Below are 26,550 nucleotides of genomic sequence, written 5' to 3' on the forward strand. Positions count from 1 at the left end.
ACCAAGCCCAAATAAAAAAAGCTAAGCAGAACACATTCCCTGTGACAGAGTGATCTTACACAGTAGCTGAAGGAATAATCCTAGAAATACACAACCAGCCATACTTCGCCAACACTTGTTTTTCTCTGCATACTTCCACCTCTCAAAACCTCTAAAATAACCAAAGCAGTATGTTGCCATCACAGAACAATGCAGGCACCATTATGACATCTTTAAAAAACAATGATCAACTCTACATAAAATTGGAGAGCTCCTTTGCTACCCCATGGTATATAATTTGTCCCTTTTCAGAGAAAAGCCTGAACAGCCGCACACAGCGCCGTGAACTCATTCAGTTTAAGCAACCAACCCACAAGGGAAGTAGAATTATGAAATGCCGCAAGAAGATCTGTTTGTGAAGCACCCATGGCAGTGCTCAGTGTGAGTAAATTATACTTCTGGGACAGGTGCACATCTGGGAGAGCTCTTCTCTGGCCATGATTTCCACCAGGATGGAAGGGAACTGCATTCCTTGCAGGATTTCCATCCAAGCCTCCACTACCAACTGGAAATTAAGCCTGAGGCTCACTGCTTGGCATTACTGATGAAGATACCGAGTACAAAGACGAGAGGGACCACAAGAACACATGCAGACTAGCTCTATGCAGTCTGGCAGGAACTACGTAAGGGACTAGAGCTACTCTGCAGTGGTGGCTGTGATCTCCAGCAGACGGGAGAACAGAGCATGTCCCAGCTTTGTCTTTCTTCTTGGCTTCAACCAGCTGCCCATTTGGCACCAAAGCAGTGAGGTACAGACACACTCTGCTCCACCAGTGACAGAGGCAGGGGAAAGGCATTCACCCCAGCAGGACAGAGGCATCATCAGTAACAAGCTGAGAGTTTGGTGCCTGCCAAAAGGCTAGGAGGAGCACCCTGGAGTCCTGCATTTTAGCTGAGTATTAGGTAAGACCATCACCATGGAATGTACATGTTTCACAGCTGGACCTGAAGGTCATTGGACCTATTATCCCCACCCAGTCCCACATGAAGCTTGATGGAGTCTGAATGCAAAAAGCAGCAGGGGATTTGGGGAAAGACTGAGCTTCTGCTACAGCAAGCAGGATGACAGCAGGTGCTACTGCAACATGAGCTAACAGCAAGTTACCCTGCTACATGGAAAGTTTCTAGCTTGCGATAGTTAAGTCCGAGATGCACTCTTTAGCCTTGGAAAAAAACCACTTTATTTATTACATTGACTTATTAGAGGAGATGCACAACAAGAACAGCTAAAATGGGAAAAGTTTCCACAACCTGGGACAAAAATGGTCCTGGGATTTAGGCAGTTTAAGAAGAACTCATGAGCTACAGCAGCAGCACACTCAGAAACCTTGGCTCATCATATTGAATGACAAGAACACTCGCATCCCTAGCTCCCATTTCCTCTAAGCACCTCTGCAGGCCCTCCATGTAATGTCCCCCTGCAATAGCCATGCTGCAGAACAGTCTACACAAACTCCAGTTGTGCAAGCTGATACCTGGGACAGGCAGAAAAGGAACAGAGAACAATTTTTGCTCCTGGCACTGCTGAAAACTACAATTCAAACACAAATGCACTTTTGAAAACTCCTGCAGTTCTGCAGTTTGGGCCTGATGGGCAATACCCCTGGGGAATCTGTCCCTGGGCTCCGATGAGTACAGCTTAAAATTACCATATTCCTCTATGTATAAACAGTGTCATTAGACTTGTACTTTTAAAAAATAAGATCAACCCAGGCCAGGGCCAGGCTCTGCAGATAAAGTAGTAGCTTATCTCTTATAAATATTTTTAATATTTTTTAATTACAAGTAGTCCTCACTCCAGGTAATGTAACTGACACAAAGCCCCTAGACTTTCACAGAAAGCCTGGGAGCAACCACTCTTTAAGGAAGGAATCCTACCTCACAGCAAAGTAGGGGAGGGGGCACATGGCCAAGATAGCCTAAATGTGGGGAAGAGTCATCTGGAGTAAATACAATAAACAGGGCATTAAAAAACCCATCATATAAAGGATCAAGGAGGTTAAAGCAAAAAACTGGTTCAAAAAGATGTACAAAACTGTTGGAGACCAACAGAAACTCTGCCAAAAAATAACTTGCATTTAAATCAGAAATCAATGGCATCACACAATTTTGTTGTTAAAAAAAGGAAAAGAAAAGTGGAAATCTGTGTAAAGATCAGCATTCATAAAGAGTTATCATTAGCTCCAGAGACCAGCGTAATTCCCATGAAGTCCTGATGGAAGAGGGCCTCCTGCCACAAAGAGTTTCATTCCAGACGAGTCGTAGCAGTGGGTGTAAACAGCATTTGGGAAGAAACTTATGTCAGAAAAATAATTCCTCCAGGTTTCATCATGGTTCTGTTAAAGAAAGGTTTAGAATTGTTACTGTTGCCAAACAAACCCAAAACCTTGTTTCACAAAAGCAGAAGGTAGCTTCCAGAGCCTAAAAATGGTTCTTTTCTATTAACACTCTCTGAAGCTTCAGACAGATCAACTTGAAGACATCAGAGTTGTCCTGAAGCTTTTTCTGAGGACATTTGGGCCAAACATTGGACAAAGGGAGGTGAAGGGTAGGGAAGATACCAAGTTTCATTAGTTTTTAAAGTTACATCAAAATGATACAAAAGGTAATGGATAGAAGTTAGACAAAGCCATTAACTGCTTCATGATAATATACAGGAAATTGAGCTCAAGTGCCTGCCATGGCTTTACCTCAGGAAGCCACAGCTTCTAAAATTGCACAGAATTGAATTAAATCACTTTAGAACCATGCTACAGTAGCATGGTTTTAAAGGAAGACAATGTATTTTTGTTTGAGCTTCTGAAAACTAAAACTAAGTTACATACAAAAATATAAAGATATAAAATCTAGTTTATTTATGAATCAGTGCATAAGCACATTAGTCAGTATGCCTTACACTCAAGCAACCAACCTTCAATACTCTTTCATAAAGCTTTTGTAGAAAGCAATTCTGCAGCACTTCTTGCTTACATGATTACTGTTACACGATCAGTGTTTTGCTGGGATGTGTTTCATACAACAGCTCCCATTATTATAAAAAGAACTGGTTCTCAAGTCCTACAGCACTCCTGTGTAAAGGGTCTCCTACAGCCTCAAAGGCTCTCCTGAGCCTCCTACTCACCAGCCAGCCTTTCCCAGTAGTCAGCTTCAAAATTTCACTCCCTCCTGGTTTCTGCCTCTGTCCATAGCAGGCATGTGTGGTCTTTTCATCCAGGAACCTCTGGGCTCTGATATCATAAAACAGTAAGGAACCTTGCCCTGTTCCCACTGTGATGATGTGCTCGTAGAAGCTCACCGATCGAATACCTGTCAAACAGAGAAGGGACATACAATGCAGTAAGGAAGAGGGATGCTTTGGCTCTGCAGTGCTGCTGCTTGATGTCTAGTATTTTAAGAGGAACTACCTACTCATATTCTTCACAATATGTAAGTTTCCCCACTGCTATGGAGCAGTGCAGACAAATCCCATTGATGCTATTAAAGCAGCAGCTTCAGTTACATATACTACTTCCCTTCTCCTCTGAGGCCATCAGCTACACTGATTGTGCACAGTAAGAAGCTTCATTCTCAGCAGGTCCCAGCTCTGCCAGAGAAGCAAAGATCATAAGCCATTTAGGATCAAGAGCAGCTTTGTTCTGTCTTTCACAAGCCTCTAAGTGAACACACCATGAACAAGTACGTGGCAGCAGAGGAAAGAACGTCACACTGGTTTCCTCTGTGAGCTCACACCTTATCTAGCTACCTGATAAGCGACTGTGTGAGAAAAATCACTGTCCCAGCTGCCACCAAGTACATTTTGCTGATCAACAGGCTAGCTGCAAGCAAGTATAACCATAATAATCACTAGTCACTTTGCTGCTAAGATAGATGAGGTTCTTAAGTAATTTTGCAGCTATCTCCACTCAAATATTCTCACAAGCACACCTTATTCTTTGCAGCTGGCACTTTTAGCACTTCACCCAGCAATGAAAAGAGACTAGGAATCCTGCAACCTAAGCAACGCCATGTTCCACCAGTACATGAGATGCTACAGCAATTTTCCAGTCCAAACAAAACATTCTACCACAATTCAGTTATGCCATTAGATTGAATAAAAGTACATTTTGTTTTCACAAATTCTAAACCTGAAGCCTCAGCTAAATGAGGATCCCTTGGAAATAATCTTGGGGAGACTCTGTATGTAGAAACTTGCAATTTGCAAAATGTCTTGTCATCTCACCTCTATTTGTTGTGCAAAAGGTTTGTTCTGTGTAAGCACTCTACCCCAGACAACTCTTTTATACAGATTAAACCCCACTATGTCTATGTTTTTCCTTCCTGCACAACACGATGCCAAGTTATAAACCCTATGGCTTTTTAAGCCCTCTTTAAAGTACCACTGAATTACAGCCTGAACAAGCATTCAGACAGAGGGGGAAAAGAGCAACTTATGCCAGCTACATCCACATGCCAACTGTTGTCACCATACCAAGTGAGACTGAACACCACGGAACTTGTAACATACTGGAATACACCCAGCGGTATACGTGGCAGCAGACATGCGTGAGGTGTGGATGCAGCCAGGGAGCTTCCCCTTTCTCTTTTGTACAGAGTTCTAACTAGAAACACATCCTCATCCTTCCACAACCTGATGTTACATCCACAGCTGCCAGCATCTGTGCCACACACTTAGAACAGGCAAGGCCACATTGTCCTGCTCCAGGTGTGAAGTGAAGTCTTGGCTGCAGGCTTAATAGGTGGGAAACTGCTGTGAAAGTCTCACACCTGCTGAATTAGATTTACCAGATTCATGTAAGAATCTCCACTTTAATTCAGAGAACTACAAATGCATCTGAGCAAGTTGGAGAGGTCTTCCCCCCCCCATTACAAGGGCCTGGCTCTGGCAAATACATGCAGAAAGCTTCAAGCCCTCTACAATCAGCAAGAGCAGTCACTTGGATAAGAGGAGAAAGGCACAAGAGGAGATCTCCTCTTATTTTTACTCTGGAAGTGCTCTTGACAAACAACCCAGCAGAACACTTACTTAACAGAAACAGGTGAAGGAGTATGAAAGCAGATGGCATATACTTTTCAATGCAATTTATTAATAAAAAGCTATAAAATGCAGAATGACTGTGGATCTTTCTCTAATAAAAAAAAATTAACTGAAGGAATCTGTGATGTACCCACAACTAAGAGGATGTTTAGAACAGGCTTTCAGGAAGAGCACTTCAAATTGGCTCCTAAGGGGCTGAAGTACCTCAGATTCATCATTCCCATCAAATGAAAAGCACAGTCTGTGCCCAGAACTGATCACAGTAAGCTCTCCAACCTAGCCAGCACTCTACCACCTGCGGACCTGGACTATTTGGGTCAGCAAATTGAGTCTTACTCCTGAGAGGCAAGGAGGCTCTACAAATCCCAGAAGGAAATGAAGATGCAGTAGCGTGTCCTACACAAGGAGCAGACACAGAGTCCATGCCATGCAAGCCCTGTCCACTACATTAACATTGCTACTTTCAGGATATAAAGTCAAGGGCACACAACATTGCACTGCACGCCAGTCAAGCAGAAAGCAGTTGCTCTCGCAGATGAAGAACGAGAGTCCAGGGCCTGCACTTCCCTGTACAACCACTAAGAAAAGCAACACTTAGAAGATGCACTAAAGAGCATTAGCTAACCTTCTCATAGAGAGAAGCCCCAGTTCCAGACTTACTAAATGACCACCTTTCTCTGACCTGCTTTTGTATACAACACTAATGATCTGAAGTTAATGTGGACTTACCACATTCAGCAGGTGCATTTGGAAGCTGAAAGCACATTCAGGTAACACATCAAAGCACTTAAAAGTCAACCCAGATTTCAGTCCATAAATCAATAAAGAGCCTACTTTCTAGAGGTGCTGCATGCTCCAAGTCCCAGTGAGATCAACAGAAAGTTGAAACACTCGGTATCTTGGGAATGAATATTACTTATGTGCCTCCACCACGATGCCAAAAACATCCAGCTCTGCCTACTATGCAGGACAGAAAGCAGCATTGACAAAGGCATTCTCCAGACATGAACTGGAGATGCCCCAGAGATATTACCTACACACAGATCATCCCGCCATCAAGGATGATCACGTACTGAAGGCAGAACCTTTCAGCCACCACTGGGCACCATGCTCCAGTGACTTGGTATTTCTTCCCTATGATACTGAAGGGTGACAGTGTCAGGACCTCCACAGAGCCCTCAGTGACAGTGGGTCAGGGCAAGGGCTGTTGCTGGTAAGATGTTCAGGTGACAACATGAGCTGGGAAAGCACCTTTTCTCATATTACAGAAACTTCTCCCATGTCTGAAAGAAGCAGATCCTGACATTTATTTAGACCGCTCAAACTCTGGTAACCACAGAAATAAAACTTTCCTAATCCTTGCCTACATGCATTCTCTTTTGATAACTTGCCTGATGAAGAGACGGATGCCTAGACACCAGCTAAATAAGGACTGCAATGTATTAGTCTGAGATTAATATGGTTTAAAACAGGCATCACAGCACAGCACCTTCTCATACTTGAAAACAGAATCTGGGAAGAAGCTTATGGGACCATGCATCCTGCAAGTCCTCACATTTGGCCCTGGTGTAAAGTTCAATTGGATATACTGCATCCACACCAGAACAAGAAAACCGCACTCAAATGTGCAAACTTTTTTTTTTTTTAAAGAGTGAGCTTTTGTATATTTAAAGCAAATAAATACACATTGAAAATTAAGAGTCTCACTCATGACTTTAAAATTACAAAGCAAGCATTCACTCACAGCATAGACTCCCAATATGATAGCACAGAGCAAACAATATGCTTTTTTCCTGTTCCCAGAAGAAAATGCAATAGACAGTATTAATAGTGGTATAAAGACTGGATCTGCTTTAAGATGAAGTAAAACAGAATAAGACAAACAGTAAAAAAAATAAGTAGAAGTAAAATACACACTTGTAAAATTCAGCAATATTTGGATGATGTACAATTTAGCTGATCATAAAAGCACTAATGTTGTCTATCATTAGATTTCAGAGTTGCTTTCACATTTGGTTTGTTGGTTGCTCAAAGAATACTGTCATAAAAGCAAAACCTACATATACTATTAATGATTCAGTCTATCTCATGAAAAACACTTCCTATTTATTAAAAGCTTATCTTACTGCAGTCTTAACAGCTACTTCTGCAAACAAACCATTTGAAGCACCCTTTGAAAAGTTTCTTACCACTGCCTCTTTCTTTGGAACACACTGATTTCACGTTATACGAAGGCTGCCTGGGATCCAGAAAGGAGACGTGTGCCTGTGATCCTACTGCATAGACTGACCACTCCTGACCATACGCCAAACACACGTTCTCCCTGCAGTATGGCAACTTTGTGGAAAGTAACTGGAAACAGAAGGAAAAAAAAAATCAACCCATTATGAGAAAAGAGCAAGATGTTAATAGAACAATTCTGTAAGCTATGTTCAAGGAAGTTGCAGTGAAGAAACCAAAATGCAGCTAAAAAATAAGTTTACCACAGAAATAGAACTTTAAGACAAAAGCAACAACCTGACCCAGAGAAAAAACCTGAAAGAGATGGGATGCCTTATCTGAAATGATAACTGAGATGATAAAGGCTGAAGCCAAGTATTATACAAAGAACAATGGACATTTTGATAAATTGTTTTACATCTTTCTAAGCTACTGTTATTTCTTCAGCGGGTGTACACAGACATCAGCTCTCAGCTGAAAAAGCTTACCACATACGCTAGCATAGATATGGCTGGGTGAACTGGCAGAAAGTTCAGAGCACTTCCCACCCTCCAAAAATGAGGGCAGTGGGGAGTTCCCTCAAGTTCTAAGTTTTAGCACATTTCATCTGACATAAAAGCTTTTAAGTGTTTTACAAACACTGCTGCTCTTTCTTCAAGCATTAAAGGAGATGAAGAATAGTTAACAGCCTTAACTGCTGTTTAAAATTTAACACCAACAAACAGAAAAACACCTTTGACAGTGTGTGCTCTGCTTTCCAGAGATGAAAATATCCATCTAGGGACACAGCTCCCAGCTCCTATTAAAAGAAAGAAAAAAAAAAAAAAGTAAGAGAGTTAGTTTCTGTATTACAGATGTCCTTACAAACTCACACTCTCTACTAGGCAGGCTGCATAGTCTGGATTAAACTCATTTGTAATCCTGTGCATGCTTACCAAGATAAATTTTCATTTAATACTGATCTTGATAGAATGTAATACAACACAAAGGTGCCAGGCAGAATAAAAATAATAAAACAATAAAAAAAACAAAAAAACCCAAAAATAACTTTCAAAAGTATAGATTTTGTTAGACAATCAAATAATGAATTATTAGACAGTATAATCTAGAGTTGACAATTCTCTTTAGCAGCTCCCACACTGATTCTGATGCTGAAGCAAACATTTCTTTCCAGGCACTACTCTACTGAAAAAGCTACATGAAGTCTCCGTAACAGAGGAGTAATTAATGGCTATAGTGAAAAGTAAAGCCCACAGGAGCACCATGCTTCTGAGAGCACACCCGCCTTTGCTCCAGACCTTCTCTGTTCTTTTAGGGCAGAAAGAATAGTGGAGAATGAATTGCTATTCCCACTAGCAATAACAAGAGATCAGCATGGGGGAGGTTAACGTTTACTGTTTGTCAAACACCAACAAAGTAACACCAAAGCAAGCACTGGTGCCTGCCCTGTCAGTCAGCCACCTTACTTGCTGAGAAATCCAGCAATGATTCAGTCATCAAAACAGAACTGCCTGAAAGTTACCTGGTCTTCACAAAAGGGGAAGGAAAGCAACAAGAGCACTCAAGAGTGGGATTCAATCTGCAAGAAGTGTTTTGGTGCTTTATCCACTTCTTGTAAACATTCCCCATCTCCCCCACTTAGGATGCAAGTCTAAAAATCAAACCCAGCAAAACTGTTCCTTCTGAAAACATGTGGCGTTCTTTTTCTACTGGACTTCTCCATTCACTTGGGGCAGAAGCAGACATAACAGATGAAGCTACCATCTCACATCATAAGGATGCAAAAGGATCAGGGGGAAAAAGTACTAGGTTGCTTCTCTGGTATTTTTTATTTAGATCACTTTTTCCTTTTTCTAATACATATGGACAGTTTTATGACTTGTCAGCAGTCTTGCTTATCTTACTGACCTTGTTCTTATTGTTGAAAGCCAATGCTCGGACTTTGCAGTTGTCAGGATTGGTGTTCTCCTTGGGGATATCCTTCAGAGCCCTGTGTGTTATGTGGGCATACACAGGAACTTGAGAGAGATTATGCCTGGCATCGCTTTTGGACAACACATCCTCTGTTACTTCCCAAAGTCCCATTGAACCATCCCGGGAACCTGAATAAATAGTCCATAAAAAAATAGTCAATTTCACATATACATAACTCCCCTTTTTAAAAAAGGAATAAACAACAGAGTCTGAAAGAAAGAAAGGATACTATTAATTTATTCTAACTGAACACACTGTTGGTGCCTAACAAAAACATGGTTTTACTGAGCTGTAAAGTTCATAACATTGTGAAGTCATTGTCAAGTGGTTTCTCTACATGGTTCCTAAGCAGCTAGATCACCTATTCTGTTGTCAAACTGACTAGGATGCATCAAAAAACACAATCCTGTACAAAAATCAGCATTAGAGATTCACACATGGAATAAACTCAGAGGCAACTGAACAGCCTACAAGTTCAGCCTGACTTACCAAGGCTGAGACTGACAGTCTGTTAAGCCAATACAAAAACCTCCAAGAGAACTCAGTTGGGTTTATGCCAATTTGGGTTAATTTGATTTCTACCAGTATGCTTATGGATATGTACACACACATTCATGTACTGAACAGAAACAGCTATTTTAAACCACAACTTGTACCAATTTGGATGAAATCTATTTTAAAAATTATTTTGCTAAAACCAGTGCAACTTCTTGTTTAAAGAATGTAACACAAGAACTGAAGTTGAACAAGTAAGAACTCATTTTGTTTTTCTACTGAACACATTAATCCAAAATATGAATCAATAAGAGTAACAATACTGTATGAAGAAAGCTGAATGTCTTTGGTTCATAGACCAAAACAGGCTTAATCCAAGGCCCTATACCCACCCCTTCTGGTGTTTAGGCAACTCACTTCCATCTAAGGCAGCTCTGACAGGTTTGACATGTACCTCAATTTCTTCCCTACAAAATGTGAAAAACACATCCCTCCTTCTCTCACAAGGAATGCATAATAAAGATGCCAGAAAATAATATTTTTATATATATCTATATCAGACTATTTTATATATATATTTATATACATTTTAATAGTCTGATATAGATATTTATTTTATAGGCTTTGGTACATCACAGGGAATAAGCTGCAAAGACAGTTAAGCAAAACATCTTGTTGCAATACGGATGGTCCAGCACAGCAGAGATGGCTTTGCCCCCTCACAGATGGTGCAGTCATTTGCCACTATCACCTACTACAGCAAAATACAAAAGGAGCTTCCCAACGGCACTTGCATAGCAGCAGGCAGCACACGACACAACATCCTGCCACTCAATTTACATGCTGATGGTTTTTAATGGCATCTAATCTTGCTTGTTATGGAGGCTGAACACTCAAGCAACAGAATTTCTAAACATGGGGACATACTTTAGGAGGAAACCGTCCCTTTTAGTAGCTTTAGCAGGGGAAAAAGTCAATATATGTTGTTCAACCGGTTAGCCCTGAAGCCAAGGAGAATAACATTTGTTACCCTATGCTCAAGCCATCCTGGGAATTATTCATCCCATCTGAAGTTTTTGCCATGGAAATCTTTTTATCCAGCCAATACAACTGAGTGGACTGATGCATTCTCCCTCAGCTATGGCTGTTTAGTCAAGAGTTTAATTTTATGCTTATGGACTACTGAAATACACTGCTGCAGGTTTTAGAAGCAGAGTCCTGCCTTGTTCTTGTTGAAGTTAACACAAGCAAGAGGAATAATCAAGCCCTTGGTCCTCTTTGTACTCTCTCAACCATTTTGACGGCAGTGACAAGAATACTGCCGAATCTCTAACCTCAAGCTATGTGATCGGTGTGATCTGCCATGGGACCAAATGCCCTTTTTCTCCTCCTGTGACATTCAGCCCGCCCCAAGAAAGTCACAAAAAAATTGCATTTAGTTTCTTAATTCAGATAAAGGTATTTGCTATGTCCTAAATGTTTGGAGTTCAAACATTTCTGCTCCACACTTTCAGATACAGATGTAATTGAAATATGTAAGACTAAAACAACGTCAAAAGTTAGTTGTCTTTGTTTTCTCCTGATTAGGATCATCAGCAAAGTTCTGAAGAACTCAGTTTAGCAATCAGACTTGCCAAATGCTTTCAACAAGTTTTCTGTGGTGTCCCAGATCTGGAGACTAGAACGTACATCCTGCTGTAAGCATCATACAACAGAGAACATGGCATTCTTCTCTTCACACCTCCACCTTTGAGCATGCAGAAAACATTGAGAGCAACACAGTTCAATCTCACATGCTGTGCCCCTATTCCATTGGGTCCTTACCTTTCCCTTGGATATTTGTAATCACCTCTGCTGTTCTCTTTAAGCTTACTAGCTGACAATGTTTTTTTAATGCAGATATTTCGGTTGGAGACTTGCAAGGATCAACTTTTGTATTAAATTCAAAATCAAATTCCAGGATTAGCTTTTTGGGGTTTTTTTGGGGGAAAAAAAAAACAACAAAAAACTTACTGAACTAACATTTCAAGTATTTGATTTTTAGGAGACTGTTATGATTTTCTGTCACCTGCAGTTTGACTCCTCCTTGTACAGCATACTATACCCTGTCAGCACAGAAAGACAGTATTAATGCAATAGCATATTAGTATTGCTGCCTTTACCTATGTATTGGCTTTGTGTGGCAAGGTTTTGGTAGCCGGGGAGGTTACAGGGGTGGCTTCTGTAAGAAGCTGCTGGGAGCTTCCCCTGTGCCCAACAGAGCCAATACCCGCTGGCTCTAAGACGGACCCGCCACTGGCCAAGGCCAAGCCCATCAGCAATAGTCGCAACGTCTCTGTGATAACATATTTAAGAAGGACAAAAAGTTGCTGGGACAGACAGAAACGGCAGCCAGAGAGAGGAGTGAGAACATGCAAGAGAAACAACCCTGCAGACCCCAAGGTCAGTGAAGGAGGAGGGGGAGGAGATGCTCCAGGCGCTGGAGTAGTGATTCCCCTGCAGCCCCTGGTGAAGACCCTGGTGAGGCAGGCTGTCCCCCTGCAGCCCAGGGAGGTCCACGGTGGAGCAGATCTCCACCTGCAGTCCATGGAGGACCCTACGCCGGAGCAGGTGGGTGCCCAAAGGAGGCTGTGACCCCATGGGAAGCCCACGCTGGAGCAGGTTCCTGGCAGGACCTGTGGATCTGTGGAGAGAGGAGCCCACGGAGCAGGTTTTCTGGCAGGACTTGTGACCCTGTGGGGGACCCACGCTGGAGCAGTGTGCTCCTGAAGGACTGCACACCGTGGAAGGGACCCATGCTGGAGCAGCTCATGAAGAACTGCAGCCCGTGGGAAGGACCCACATTGGAGAAGTTCGTGGAGGACTGTCTCCTGTGAGAGGGACCCCACACTGGAGCAGGGGAACAGTGTGATGAGTCCTCCCCCTGAGGAGGTTGAAGCAGCAGAAATAACATGTGATGAACTGACCATAAACCCCATTCCCTGTCCCCCTGTGCCACTGCGGGGGGTTAGGTAGAGAATCCAGGAGTGAAGTTGTGCCGGGAAGAAGGGGTGGGTGGAGGGAAGGTGTTTTGAGATTTGGTTTTATTTCTCATTACCCTGCTCTGGTTGATTTGTAATAAATTGAGTTAATTTTCCCAAAGTCGAGTCTGTTTTGCCCGTGACAGTAATTGGTGAGTGATCTCTCCTGTCCTTATCTCGACCCACGAGCTCTTTGTTATATTTTCTCTCCCCTGTCCAGCTGAGGAGGGGGAGTGATGGAACGGCTTTGATGGGCACCTGACATCCAGCCAGGGTCAACCCACCACAACCTAAGTAATACTTATGAAGTTACACTGATTATTCAACCAGTTACTAAGAAGTCAGTAACTGACCTTTTCTATTATAGCCTTCTGTATAAACTGCCATAATATATGTGCATATACATATATATATACACACACACACATACACACACAACTGTACTGATAGCTTGACAAAACAAACTGAGTTTTCATTAATTCAAAGGTTTTCCGGAAACTGATATTGCCCTGCTGTATTCCAAAGTTATTAAGTGATAACCAACATCCCTTTTGAAATTATTCTTCTTGTGTGGAATCCTTCCCTGTAACTCATTGTGTTTAGAGACCCTCTCATGGCAACACCTACTGGAAAGACAGTAGTATTCTGTCTGACACTAGAAAAATCAAGTCTAGACCAGGGCCCTACAAATAAAACAAAGTGAAGCACTGTACTAAGACCAAGAAGGGTTTAAATAGCCATGGTAGTTCCAGGTGGTTTCAAATGCCCTGATAAAGGTGCTTCCCTAAGACCTATCAAGTGCTGTACATCAGTATAAAATTCCGGAGGGAAAAAAAAGAAAAAGAAAAAAGAAAAAATTTACCAGAAACTGCCATAGTATCACTGATCCATGCAATTGAAAATATCCAATCTTTATGTCCATCCTAAAAGAAAAAAGACAGATTTTTGCTGTGCCGTTATACTCTAGAGTAGTCTCAAAGCAGAGAAGTATTCTTCACTTTTTTAGCACAAACTCAGAAGGACAGACCTACATTAAAAACATACACATAGGATTCCAGTATCAAGCTGGAGCAGTTTAAGGACCTAACAGTAATTTTAACTTTTTTTGATTTTGAAGTGTATAATTAATAGAGAGCATTCAGGTGATGGAGGAACAGGTCTCTGACCAAGGACAAACTTATCTCAGTTGTAAGGACTTGGATTTTCCTTTTTGAAAGTGGCATTCTTTACATCTGTGAAGTAGCTATATACTTTTATTTCCTCAAATGCACATCCCTACTATAAAAAGTAACAAAAATCTTAGTTTACAATATATGATCTACAGATTAATTTTTCAAGACCATTACTTCAAGAATCTTTTCTTTAGGTGAGAAACCTGTGGGGAAACAGAAGACCATAAGGCTCTAGTGCTGTTTGAAGAGCTGCAAAGCCACAGCAGCATGCAAATGAATAGCTAGTCATACAACTCTAAAGAGTCAAGCCTTTCTGCAGCTGGTTGTGTGCTACTGCAGAAACTCCGACCTGACCTCTGCTGTTGTAGTTAATGTCTATGTGAAAACCTGACTAAAAAGGAGAAATGAGAAAGAAGCTTACAGGACACAACTATACTCATTTCAGCCTTTTTTCTTTTTAAGACTGGCAATTTTAAAAAGGCCTCATGATGTTTCAGAAATATAAGCAGTACCAGAGTCTATCAAAGTGCCATAAGCTACCGGGTTAGAACTAATCCTCAAAGCCAAGTTCCGCCTCTGGAATAATACATAAATAAGCTGCACTGGAGAAGGGGAAAATTTGAACAACTGGTATCATCTTTTCAATTTCTCAAAAGAGCCTTTTCACTAAAACTAGTTTCAGAGGTCATCACCACAATTAGACTTTAATATTTAGGATTTTGTTACATTTTCAGTGCTTGAAAGTAATCTCAAGTAGACCTCAGTGTGGGTGAGGAAGAAGAAATCTGATGCAGAACCTTGAGAATCTTCTTACATGTTTGTGTAGTCACTCATATTTAAGAGATCTTGTCAAAAAAGGCAACTTCATCAGGAATGTTTTCAAGCTTTCAGAAATTCACTCTCCACTACAAGACTCCCAAATCTTAACCTTGCTCTCATGTTAGGCACTTCAAAGTAGTAATTCTTGTACATGACAGAATAAACTTTCCCCAAATACTCCTACTTACATCTCCCACACAGACAGGATCGAGTGTAGGCAGACGATAAATTGCAAGACTGTTGGGGTTGTCTCCACCCGTGGCCAGAAGTGTCCTCGAGGGGTTGAGCTCAATAGCATGAATACCACATCCCTGCTGGTTCACCATGCCAGGTTCACGATCTTTCAGAATAGGAATCTTGGTAATTTGACCAGTCTGGACATCTACTACAAATAACTGGGGAAAAAAACAGGAGATGTAGGTTATCACCAAACAGGCAAGAAAAACAAGATGGTCAAATATCCTCCCTATTTTGAGTTGACATTCTTTTAAAGTTGGAATACACAAATGCTGGGAGTATGGCTGAAAAAATGCATAAATTCCTTCTTAGAACAAGTAAACTAACTTCATTACAGTGGGTTTTATTTCAATCATCCCATTTGGTTTTCACAACAATGGAAGAGAGAGGAGAGAAATTTGTCACGGGAGGTTTCCCATTTAACAAACCCCTTGAATCTAAAACTCTTTTCCCTGTTCAATACCATGACAAAACAATATTGTTTTTCAGTTTTACTGTACCACAATGAGAAAGAGACTGACCTCAAAACAGGCAGTAAACCCCAGGGGACTTAGCACAAGTCTCCTGCCTCCCAGATAATATACTTACCATGAAGTTTTGGCTTTGGCAAACTGACACTTTATCAATTTATACAATTGGAGTTTATTTTCTGGTGATACACAGAAAATAGTAACTAAATATAGTACTGCCAGTGTAAGCAACTAAAAAAAGATATCTAGCTACGTACCTCATCCCACAAAAAGACTAGAATTTGGAGCTCTGTGTCACTGTCCCCTTGGCAGAAGACTCAGTTATAAAGCCTTACAACTCTTCAAACAGACATGATACCCAGAGTTATGTCGGTTCAAACAAGTATGACCATAGGGCTACAGTCTAAACCAGAACAAAGGTTTACATCACGTGCTAAAGTGCACTTTCATTTGGGAGGTTCTTGGGCTGGATCATTTCACAGATGTTGTTCAGAAGGCTGCTGCACTAACAGTCAAGTAGGTATAACAGAGGGGACAAAGCCCTTTGAGGGAACATAAGTGAAGTGAGCAAATGGAGGATCTGAAGCTGACTTGGCACTAAGGAAAGTGATGTAAAATCATAGCCCAGGATTATAATTAAATTCCATGCCCTGCCCCACAACTTTGTTCCTTCTATAACCAAAGAACATTGTCTCAAAGCCTCTGGAAGTGAACTGAAGATGGAGAAGACAACAACAACAAAAAAAAGAAGACTCAATGCAATTTAAAAAATACACACCTGTGAGAGACTGAAAGAGTTAATGTCTCAAACATTGTGGTGGGGCAAGTTCTGCTTAACTATGAACTCTGCCCAGCAAGGAACCCCAGGTGAAAAGAAGCCAATCATCACCCATCAGCAACAGGACTGGAGGGTGCACAGCTCCCTGTTCTGATATGCTGAGCAGGGCAGCTGACCATGCATGGCCAAAGATCAACGTCTGCAGGGAAGGACAAGTTACTCCCCAAAGGACCTGCAAGCCCACCGACCCATTTCCCAAAGGCTCACAAACTGCTCATGACACTAATTAGCCTAATGAGTTCGAATGCCTGCCCAAAGGAGGGGCAAAGATGATAAAAGGACAAAAACTGAAGCCCCACATGCGTGCGCCCACCAGAACTGGACCCTCGGCTGACTGGAGCAATGCTGGACCCAGGACTGGTGAAATCTTTCTCTCTTCCTTTCTCTCTCTCTGTCTTGTTCTCTCCTTCCTTTTCCATAACCCCCACACCTCATCCCTTTAGACACAAAGCCACTGACCAAGTCTAGGACTAGGAGTGGATCCAGCAGCCCCTGGGCTCCTCTTTGAGGAGTCTATAAAGCAAGGGAGTCTGCTCTGAACCTCCTGACTCAACAGGAGGGCTCTCCTTACCGTCTTCCCTGAACTGATCCCTAAATAAGCAAGGCCTGTAGTATACGTTTGGTGATGTATGGTTACCACATGTTACACAGTTTACTGACATAGTTTCACGCCAATTTTTGTTGTTAGCATACCAATTTTTGTGGTGAGCATGCCAACTCTTGTTGTGAGCGAATAAAAGTTGAGTTTTGTGAGTTAAGGTATCCCTGGTGTTTTTCACCTTAATCCTGACCTGGGAATCAGCAAACCTGAGTCGTCACCCTGAGAAATTGGGACATGACAACACTTCAAGGTAATTGTTCTGAAATCCTTTGTCAGACATTTCTCAAGGACAAAAGAGAAATCTAGAGGTTTTCAGAGAGGTTATACATAGAAGTTGCTTTTGGTGAACTCTCACAGACTGTAGATCTGTTCTTTAATAAGTGTAAAAAAAAAAGACCAAGAAAATTTAGGAGCATATCTATTATTCTTGATGTACTGAACTAGCAGAATATTAATGTCAAATCAAAACCCGATGAAGTATGGTATGTTAAACCCATTTTACAGAGAAAGCTGAACTCCATTCATCGCTATTTGTGTGTTGTACCTAGAACTATGCATTACCTTCAACCCGCAACTGATCTTCCGCTGTAGGCGGTCTTGCACAAACAAGTCCTGTTCCTACAGGGACTGAATTTTCATGTTTAGTTATTTTGTATGCAGGTGTGGAGTCAGGCAACAGCTGAAGTGCAGCTGAGTAGGAGGGAGGCACTCCTCACTTCTCCCAAGCCTTACAGTGCACTTTACTGCCTGAGACAGCTAGTAAAAACACAATGCACACAGCAGTCCCTCCGCCCTAACCACATCCCTGAAAATTAACACCTGCACTGCATGATCAGGACCAGTAATTCCCTCTCCTCTCACCTTCCCTTGTCCTTCCCCTGTGAGCACATATCCTCTTTTCCACCTCAGTATTTCCTTCCAGCAGAAACACCCAACTCCTCCTTCAACTACTGAAAAAACCCCACAAAATCAACAGTTAAGTACCTAAGATTAAGGCTCGCAGGCATCATTTGCAAGTCCTACAGCAGGCACCAGAAGTGCTAATTAGGAAGACATATCCACACCTCAGGATGTCCACTGACTTGGTAAAATCGTGCTTCAGCTGTAAGAGATTCACACTTCGAAGAGCACCTCAACAGGTATGAGGACTGAAATTAAAAACCCTTCACATTCTCCAGTCTGACACTGTCATACATCCATGTTTGATATGAGGCTAATAAAGACTTACTCTAATGCAAAATTCCATTAGCTAAACACTCAGCTAATTGGGCTGAGAAGATAAAGAACTTGGCAACACACAATGCTGAAGCATCAGACCTTCACACTTCTGCCCTGGATCTTCAACCTCAACATCATTTTCCTATACCAAGCTTCCAAATAAAGATATTCTCGGAAGCAGCAAGAGGACATATTTCTTGCAGTACTTTCACCTGCTTGTACCCCACTCTAATCCACCGTCAGCCCTTGAATTGCTTTGTAACTTCCTCACTTTTGTCCTCCAGTTGCACAACATTACTGTAACCAGAACAGCAGCTGCTCTTAGGGCAAGAAACTTTGCACAGTTAAGGGACTGGCTTTGTAGTTTCAGCTGTAAAGTTCTAAGCAGTAACTTCTCCCCTTGCCTGGTGTCCTAGTTTCAGCTGGGATAGAGTTAATTGTCTTCCTAGTAGCTGGTATAGTGCTATGTTTTGAGTTAGTTCAGTATGAGAAGAATGTTGATAATGCTGATGTTTTCAGTTGTTGCTACGTAATGTTTAGTCTAAAAGTCAAGGATTTTCCAGGTTGTCATGCCCAGCCAGCAAGAAGGCTGGAGGGGCACAAGAAGCTGGGAGGGGACACAGCCAGGGCAGCTGACCCAGACTGGCCAAAGGAATATTCCATACCATGTGATGTTATGCCCAGTATATAAACTGGGGGCAGTTGCCTGGGGGATCACTGCTCAGGAACTAACTGGGCATCAGCCAGCAAGTGGTGAGCAATTGCATTGTGCATCATTTGTTTTGTATATTCCAATCCTTTTATTATTATTGTCATCTTATTGTTGTTATTATCATTATTAGTTTCTTTCTTTCCATTCTATTAAACTGTTCTTATCTCAACCCACAAGTTTTACTATTCCAGTTCTCTCCCCAATCCCACTGGGTGGGGGGGAAATGAATGAGCAGCTGTGTGGTGCTTAGTTGCTGGCTAGGGTTAAACCACAACACTTGGGAAGGAACCTGGCACACAGTGGGTAGTTTACAAACAACCACCACCTCCCTAGAATAAAATAAGCAAGCACTTCTGCGTATGCTAGGACTCTTGCATCACCTGGGGCAGGACAGGAAGCCAGAAGCTCACACTTGCAAGCTGCACCACTGATTGCCAAGAAATCCTCCCTGTAAATCCAACAAAGAGAAGCCAAGAGAAGCCAAACAATTGTTAGACACTTCTAAAACCAAAAAGGGAGAAATATTAAAAAACAAGATAAAGAAACAAGAAAAACATGTAAAGATTAAAAAAAGGCACCCATCTAAGAACGCATAAAACTTTAAGAGTTTTCAAGACACTACAGTAAATAAAGTACAAAAAAACTGACTGCTTTAAACAAGTGCAGCCAAAACCACAACATACAATGACATAAATCCAAAGAAAAAAACAGAAATTGGCCTACTTCTTCCAAGCAAACTGATACCTTTGCTCTCTTGTAAGTATATCTGCAAATAACTCCAAAGCAGCTGGGACTCTTAAGAGTCTTGACAAAGTCCTGATAGCTGAACTACACATTTATTTTTTTATCGCAAGCAGGAACTTCTTTTCCAGCTACTCATTATATAGAAACTAAAAAGCAGCCCCCAAAAACTTTTCCTAGATGCAGTAAACCCCCACCAACCTCCAAACAGTGAACTGTGCATATTTGTCCCTTAGTTTTAAGCTTTGCACATAATTCAGTTCTTCCTGCTACTAAAACATATGCATATCAGGCATTGGTGTGCCAAATAACTTAACATCCAGGATTTACCAAGCTAGGATTGCTTTGGCCATCTGCCAGAAGTCCAGGACCACACTTCATCTGTGAGAAACAGCAGATTCAGCTATCGTGTTCTTTACAGGACAACCTTGTTCTAACAAGGAAACAGGCTGGATGACACGACAGAGAGAAATCCATCTTCCCTCTTTTTTTACTTTTTTTTTAAAGCACGTCAGATGTACAGCTTGTAACAGTGCTATTGCTTGATGATCAAGGCAGACAGGCATGGCTAGGTACTACAGTTGTCATAGCCATGAATCTTCATGATCTGGCCCTACTTTTCACAGCCCATGAGATTACTAGCTTCTTTTTCTTTCACTTTGCAGAATTTGTGAGAAGTCATTTTGGCAAATGGCTCCCATGCAATTACTATGTGGCTGTCCCCTTTTCAAACTGCTACAATCAAGTTAATCAAGAAACGAGCCCACTTCATCAAATACAGAACTTCATTTATCAACTTGCCAAAACTAAAGACTATGGAAGGGAATAGAATATCTGAGGACCAGCAAAAATCCACCCTTCTCTTATATACAATACTGAGAGCAGAACAGCTTGCCAGGATCTTCTATAAAGTCTACTTCCATTTTTTGACCTGCCTTTCAGAGACAAGTTTAGTGGGGAAGAAAAACCCCAAAGCCAGCCACAGTTACCAATTCATTAAATGTAAGTGCCCTTCCCATGCACCCTTAACTGAAAGCATTGACTTTATACAGCAAGATTAAAAAACAGACCTATGAGATGCCATTTCAAGGCAGCACATAGACTCTCCCATGTCCTCTGCTGCTGCCCCTGCACACAGAACAGCAGATGAACAGACAGCCCTATCTTTCAGTTGATTGTATGAATCAATTAGAACAAAACCAAAGGGTGCCACCCTGAGCTACAGCATGTTTTTATTACACAAGCAGGATGGATGTAGATCTACAAGGCACAGAGAACATGCATGAAAGAGACTGCTTGTTCTTCACACAAGAAGAGCTCACAACATGCTCTGCGACCCAGCTCTTCACGTACTGCTCTTAGAAATCACAGGGACATGCCTGTCATTCATACAAACGTTTGAAAGAAACCCAAGATAAACACATTGCCTTGCTAAAAATAGCGTCACTAAGACAGAATCAATCACAATGAAGTTTCACAATTGGCTTAAGCCAATCTTGGAGAATCCACGTTCTTCTTCCTCACCCACCCACCCAGTCTCACCACTCTGGTGACAGCAATTAGTCCTCAGGTAGCTGTGAGGTCAGCTGGATCGTATCTCTGCCTTCAGTGAAAACTAACCCTACAAGAAAATGCATCTGAACACAAAGCAGCAAACTGATCCAGCTGACTCCCCAGCCACATGCACATCAGTGCCTGCAAGAATGAGCAGGTGGGAACATCCCATTCTGCAACAGCACAACTCCACACCAGCTGAAGCTGGTCACAAAAATTTAACCCTCAGCCAAGCTGGAAAATGATATCATTGTTCTCCTCCAAATTTGGGGTTTTTTTTGCTAACAAAACAACAAAAGCAAGACAGTGCTTACAGTGTCATTACACAAATACCATTGCTGGTCACACTGAGCAGCACTGTTTGATTTTTCCCAGTTCTCAGTCTTGCTTTTTGTTCAGACTGTAAACATCTCTCTTTTCCATGTTCATAAAACGCTTGCCATAAGGTTCTTCTGCTCTATGGCAATACAACTTACTAAAATACGCCAAGCCCCAAAGAAACATGGGCTGTTTAAAGACTAAGCTATCAAACTGGTACATCTCCTTTCCACTGCAGATCAGAACATGCACCAATCTTAGCACAAAACCTACTCACAGGTTGTGCAGCACAGGCAATGCAAGAGGGTAATGGCCTTACACATCCTCCTTGAAAAGGTCCAAAGAGAAACAATCCAGAACACAACTAAACCATCTGAGAAGTGAGCAGCAGTAAAAGCAGTAAGCAAATTGACTGACTGAATTCACATTTCCAGAGCCAAGACCATGCAATCAGGCACTCCACCTTGCTATGAAACTCTGAAGCACTCCTAGCTAACAGCATGCACTTTGATGTCATTGAGTTTGTTCACTGCCAGAAATCACATTTGTCAGTTTTTATTTGTGTCTTGCCCTCTGTGTTTCATTTCAGGAGGCTGACAGACAGTTAACACATGTTGATAGATAACAAAGGATGGAGAAGGGGAGAGACTTTGCCTGCTAAAGGGCATTGCTACCACCCACTCCATACCTGTCATGGAAACTACCAGACTCCGAAGACAGACATGGGTATCACATGCAGTTGACAAAAAAAGAAAACCAAATCGTCTTGAGACAAGAAACAACACCTGGCTACTTACTCAAAAGCCGCTAAAAAAACAAAGGTGAATGGAAGTGTCAGTTACAGGCATCAGAGGTTTTTTTACACCGAGTTTTGGTCACTGTTCAGTGGACTTTGAGTAGAGTTACAAACTGCAGGAGCATGACTTCTCATTCCCTCCCTGGGATCAGAAACAAGCAGTCTTCTTGATTCTTCATTACATGTGCAAAGCCAGAAGATACATTAACTCACAAAGCAAGCGGAAATCATTTTCCCCATAGAGAGTCCACATTCACAGACTGAAGAGCAACTGTGCATTTATTCTCACCACTACCACCCCAGGACTACAAGACTAGGTTATAATTGTATGAAATGCACAGAACAGACATGGGATCTCTTGAACAAATTAAAAGTCTCCAAGAAGAAACAACAGCTGGTGATTTGCACCAGGGCATCCAAGGCAACACATGAATCTACCAAAGAGAGAAAAGGTATCAGCCAGCATTCAGAAACGAACCTGTTCATGCCTTGGAAAAGCCACCTGAGAAAACAGAAGAAAGCATTCAGTAAGGAAGTTTTTAAACACAAATACATCTATCAGGCCTGCCTGGGGGAGGAAAAAAAAACAAACAACAAAACAAACAAAAATATTATATTCCAGGCAATTATATTCTCAAGCAACCAGAAACCAATACGCAAACTTCTTGAATTCAAGGAATGATTCACAGCTCTTGTATTTTTTCATCCTTAACTTCACAATTAGCAAAAGAATTACATCCTGAGTACATACACAGAACTAAGGGAACAAAAGAAGCTGCAAAATGATTATGAGAACTTCTTTTTAGAAGCTGCTTTATTTGTTATTTCCTGAAATAATTAAAAGAAAAGAAAAGAAAAGAAAAACTTCAGCAATCTCGTGTTCAGCATTTTTGTTTGCCGTAAGCTTGTCTCCTACGTAAGTCTCAAAGTATCTCCAGGAAGCTTGAACAGAAGACATTGATTACAGACATTATCTTCTTCCAAGACTTCTCAGTATCAGCTCTTCGTAATTTAGATGCCATCGTGACACATCCTAAATGTTGTGACACATCCTAAACATCATGACACACCCTAAACATCCGCACCTCTCAGAAGTTTGCCTGCTTATTCATTTGAATTTGAAAAACATTAAGAAACCCCTTGCATATAAGATCAAGGAGAGTCTTGCAAACATGAATCCTGCCTCAGAAAAGCCCAGGTGATAGTGTTTGAATTTTTAGACACTTCAATGCTTGTATAGGTTCCGTAATTCTAAATCTATCAGAAAAAGCATGCACCTTTAAGAAACCCCAATATTTCACTTACAGATGGCCAACTGTGACCACCAGGATCCACTGGAGAACAATAAAGTTATTTCATATACACAATCATATCCATGGATATTTTTAAACATAAAAAGTCACCACAAATAACTAAACAAGTTATAATCCTCATCAAAAATGAACAATCGGCAGAGAGCTCCATATTCTCTTCAGTGTTTATACCAACTAGTACTGTCAAGTGATTAAAACCAAACCTACTCCTCTATGACAGCAGTGTATTTTTGTTTTGTTATTAAAAACAGTGACTCCTTCTGGCACAGCATAGCTAAGGGCAATTTATAAATTAAATACTAAAAGCTCTCAGTGCCACATTCAAGGTTTGATTAAAATAACTGCTATGGTTTATATTTTTCTGTTGCATTAACTTTAATTATGTGCAACTCCAATGCGGCAAACCCCATTAAAGTCAACCAAGTTGTTTTAGATTTACTCCCAACTTAAATGCCACAACTTCAGCGTCTGAGAATCAGCAAAGGAATTCTTCTTTATTAGGTCGCTTACTTGGGAGACAAGAGAAAAAAACCCTCATAATTAGAGTGTAGAGTTTAACGCTCTACTTGTTCAAATGTGAACACAAAGCAACCAAGCTAAAGCTATTACAGTATTCATAATTCATATACAACCTTTCACAATGCTGAAGTGACTTCTTTTGTAATTGTTGTCTTTTGCTTAATAAAAGACAAGGTCCATCTGTAATGTTAAGTCTAGCTGTGGAAGCATACACTTCATTGCAGCACATGCAGTGGGAACAACAATATGGTTGAATCCCTTTTCAGATCCACGATTGTTTGGTCCCAAACAATTTTCTGCAAGGTTGCGTTAACAATGCACTTGCCCATTTATCTTCACTGCAGCAGTGCTGGAACTACAGAAGTTACAGAACACAGCAAAATCACCGCAGCTCTACAAAACAGGCAGTCATCTTGCTAGACTAAGCAAGATTTTTGAGAGCTTGTGTTTCAGCAGGAGTTTGTCTCCTGTAAGCTGTTCCGCGAACAGTGCTGGCTGCTGACCGGCTGAGGTGATGAACACATGTGGAGAAGGAACGTAGAGAGATTCTATTTCAGGCTTATTCCTGTTACAACATTGTTTGGTTTATACAGCCAGGGCTTTCTTCTCAAGAGCTACTGCATGAAAGCCTCTCGCTATGTAACTATGAATAATAACAGAACATCTGAAATAAAATAAATAAAAAAAAATACCACTGTCCCTTGCAGGTCCAACCACTGAGCACAGCTTCAGTGCAAAAAAACCTTGAGGCAAAGAAACAATCACACCAACTGATATACTTTGAGGTTTAAGAGGTGCTTGATCTATACATTCCTTACAATGCTCGATTCATTTCTGTGGCACTAACCAACTTGCAAAGAACAAATTTGGGATTTTGCACTAACTCAATCAGAACTTCATATGTGAAATTGCAACCTCAGCCACTGAAGTTGGGCTACTAACTCCAGCAGAGAGCGTGGTACCTAAAAAGTATGATCTCCTCCATTTATTAATCACATAAGACATCATTTTAATATTCCCCTATAATGTTTCAAACCCAAAGCATCACTTATGAGTCTGAAGAGGTTTCAATTTTTGCTGAAGCATAAAAAGGTACATAAACAAGAAAAGTTATCTGAACACTGAAAACAGGTTTAGAGTGACAAATTACGCCATCAACAAGCAAAGGATAATCCTAAAGATCTGAAATTATTTTTTTTTAAGCTTGGAACATTTGAAGCTACTCTGACGAGTATCTGGAGTTTAACCACAGTTTTAGTTTTGTAGCAACTTTTCAAAATCATCAGCACAGAACCATAAATAAAAACAAACCATGGAAGACCAAGCATAACGAAAACAGAGTCTTACTAGCAACTTCTGCCAGGCATGATAGCTACCATTTAGCAACGCTACCACCACTCATTACCATTAACTTTCTGTTTGCAGGACAGGAAAAAAGATCCAACCCCACTGTTGCTTTCCATTCTGCAAACAGACATAAATCACTCTGAACAGATTAGACAGATGCTGCACAAGGTACAGGCCTCCCGCTTGGTTCACAGCCATCTGTGCAGTGCCATATTTTCAGATGAGAATGGGTCATCATTAAGCATTACCTACATTCAAAATTAATTGTGCATGATTTCGACTCTGCTCTTAATTACTCCCTAATATTTTCCCTGGCAGTCTACGTACTTTGATTACAGTAAGCATCGTTTGAGGGTGGGGGTGGAACAGAGGAAGAACAGAGGGAAGAGAAACAGAGAGGTGGCACTTACTGTGTTGCATTTTGTCCCACACACCACTTGCTGGTGGTTCAGCCACTGGGAGGCAAACACTTTATTAAGGGTTCCAAGATGAAATTCTCTCTCCTTCAGGAGACTGGGAAGATGCTGGGCTGCGTATCCATGCAACAAGCGGTGATAGCTGGACTCATTCTGCGTCCTGACCTCTCTACCTTTCAGGTAGTACACCAGAGACCTTTTTACCGGGGACAGTCTTTTCCTTTTGTGAACCGAGTGATCCCATCCATACTGTGGAAAGTAAACACAGAAATTAGATAAAGCAAACGGAACAAACTTAAAACATGACTCCTCCAAATTCAAAGATATTACCAGCAAAACACTAAAGTCTTCCAAACTACCCACGGAATACCGTACACCAAGATTTAACTCGGAAGTGCTGACGCTGCCTTCACCGACGTAAAATTAAACGTCTTTACTAAAGATGTAATACCACGACGATGCTAAAAACAGTCCTCACCGGCTCGGCGCCGTTAAGACGCCAGACTCTTCTATAAAGAAACCAGAGGAAGCCCAAAAGCGCTTGAAACAAATAGGAGAGGGCAGCCCCGACCGACCCCCAGCCGGGAGCTCGGCGGGGGCGGCGCGGGGGCTGCCGGCTACCGGCCGCGCCGTTCACCGGCCTCCTCCGGCCCCTCGGCATCGCTCGGGGGTAGCACCAGGCAGGGGGTTTGGGGG

General features: G+C 41.6%; 1 protein-coding gene across 1 annotated transcript in view; it reads right to left on the reverse strand.

Moving 5' to 3' along the window:
* The window catches only part of DCAF12 (DDB1 and CUL4 associated factor 12), a 27,118-nt gene continuing 568 nt past the window's right edge, over window positions 1-26,550 (reverse strand). The window contains exons 2-9 of the mRNA XM_010569306.1: window positions 25,849-26,103; window positions 14,963-15,169; window positions 13,646-13,706; window positions 9,203-9,396; window positions 8,028-8,093; window positions 7,264-7,426; window positions 3,161-3,345; window positions 1-2,375 (exon numbers count right to left, since the gene is read on the reverse strand). Of these exons, the coding sequence (XP_010567608.1) occupies window positions 2,217-2,375; window positions 3,161-3,345; window positions 7,264-7,426; window positions 8,028-8,093; window positions 9,203-9,396; window positions 13,646-13,706; window positions 14,963-15,169; window positions 25,849-26,103 (1,290 nt within the window). The 3' untranslated portion in view covers window positions 1-2,216. The remainder of the gene's footprint in view (window positions 2,376-3,160; window positions 3,346-7,263; window positions 7,427-8,027; window positions 8,094-9,202; window positions 9,397-13,645; window positions 13,707-14,962; window positions 15,170-25,848; window positions 26,104-26,550) is intronic.

The sequence above is a fragment of the Haliaeetus leucocephalus genome, unplaced genomic scaffold (assembly GCF_000737465.1).
Source record: "Haliaeetus leucocephalus isolate CR32 unplaced genomic scaffold, Haliaeetus_leucocephalus-4.0 Scaffold269, whole genome shotgun sequence".
Lineage (NCBI taxonomy): Eukaryota > Metazoa > Chordata > Aves > Accipitriformes > Accipitridae > Haliaeetus > Haliaeetus leucocephalus.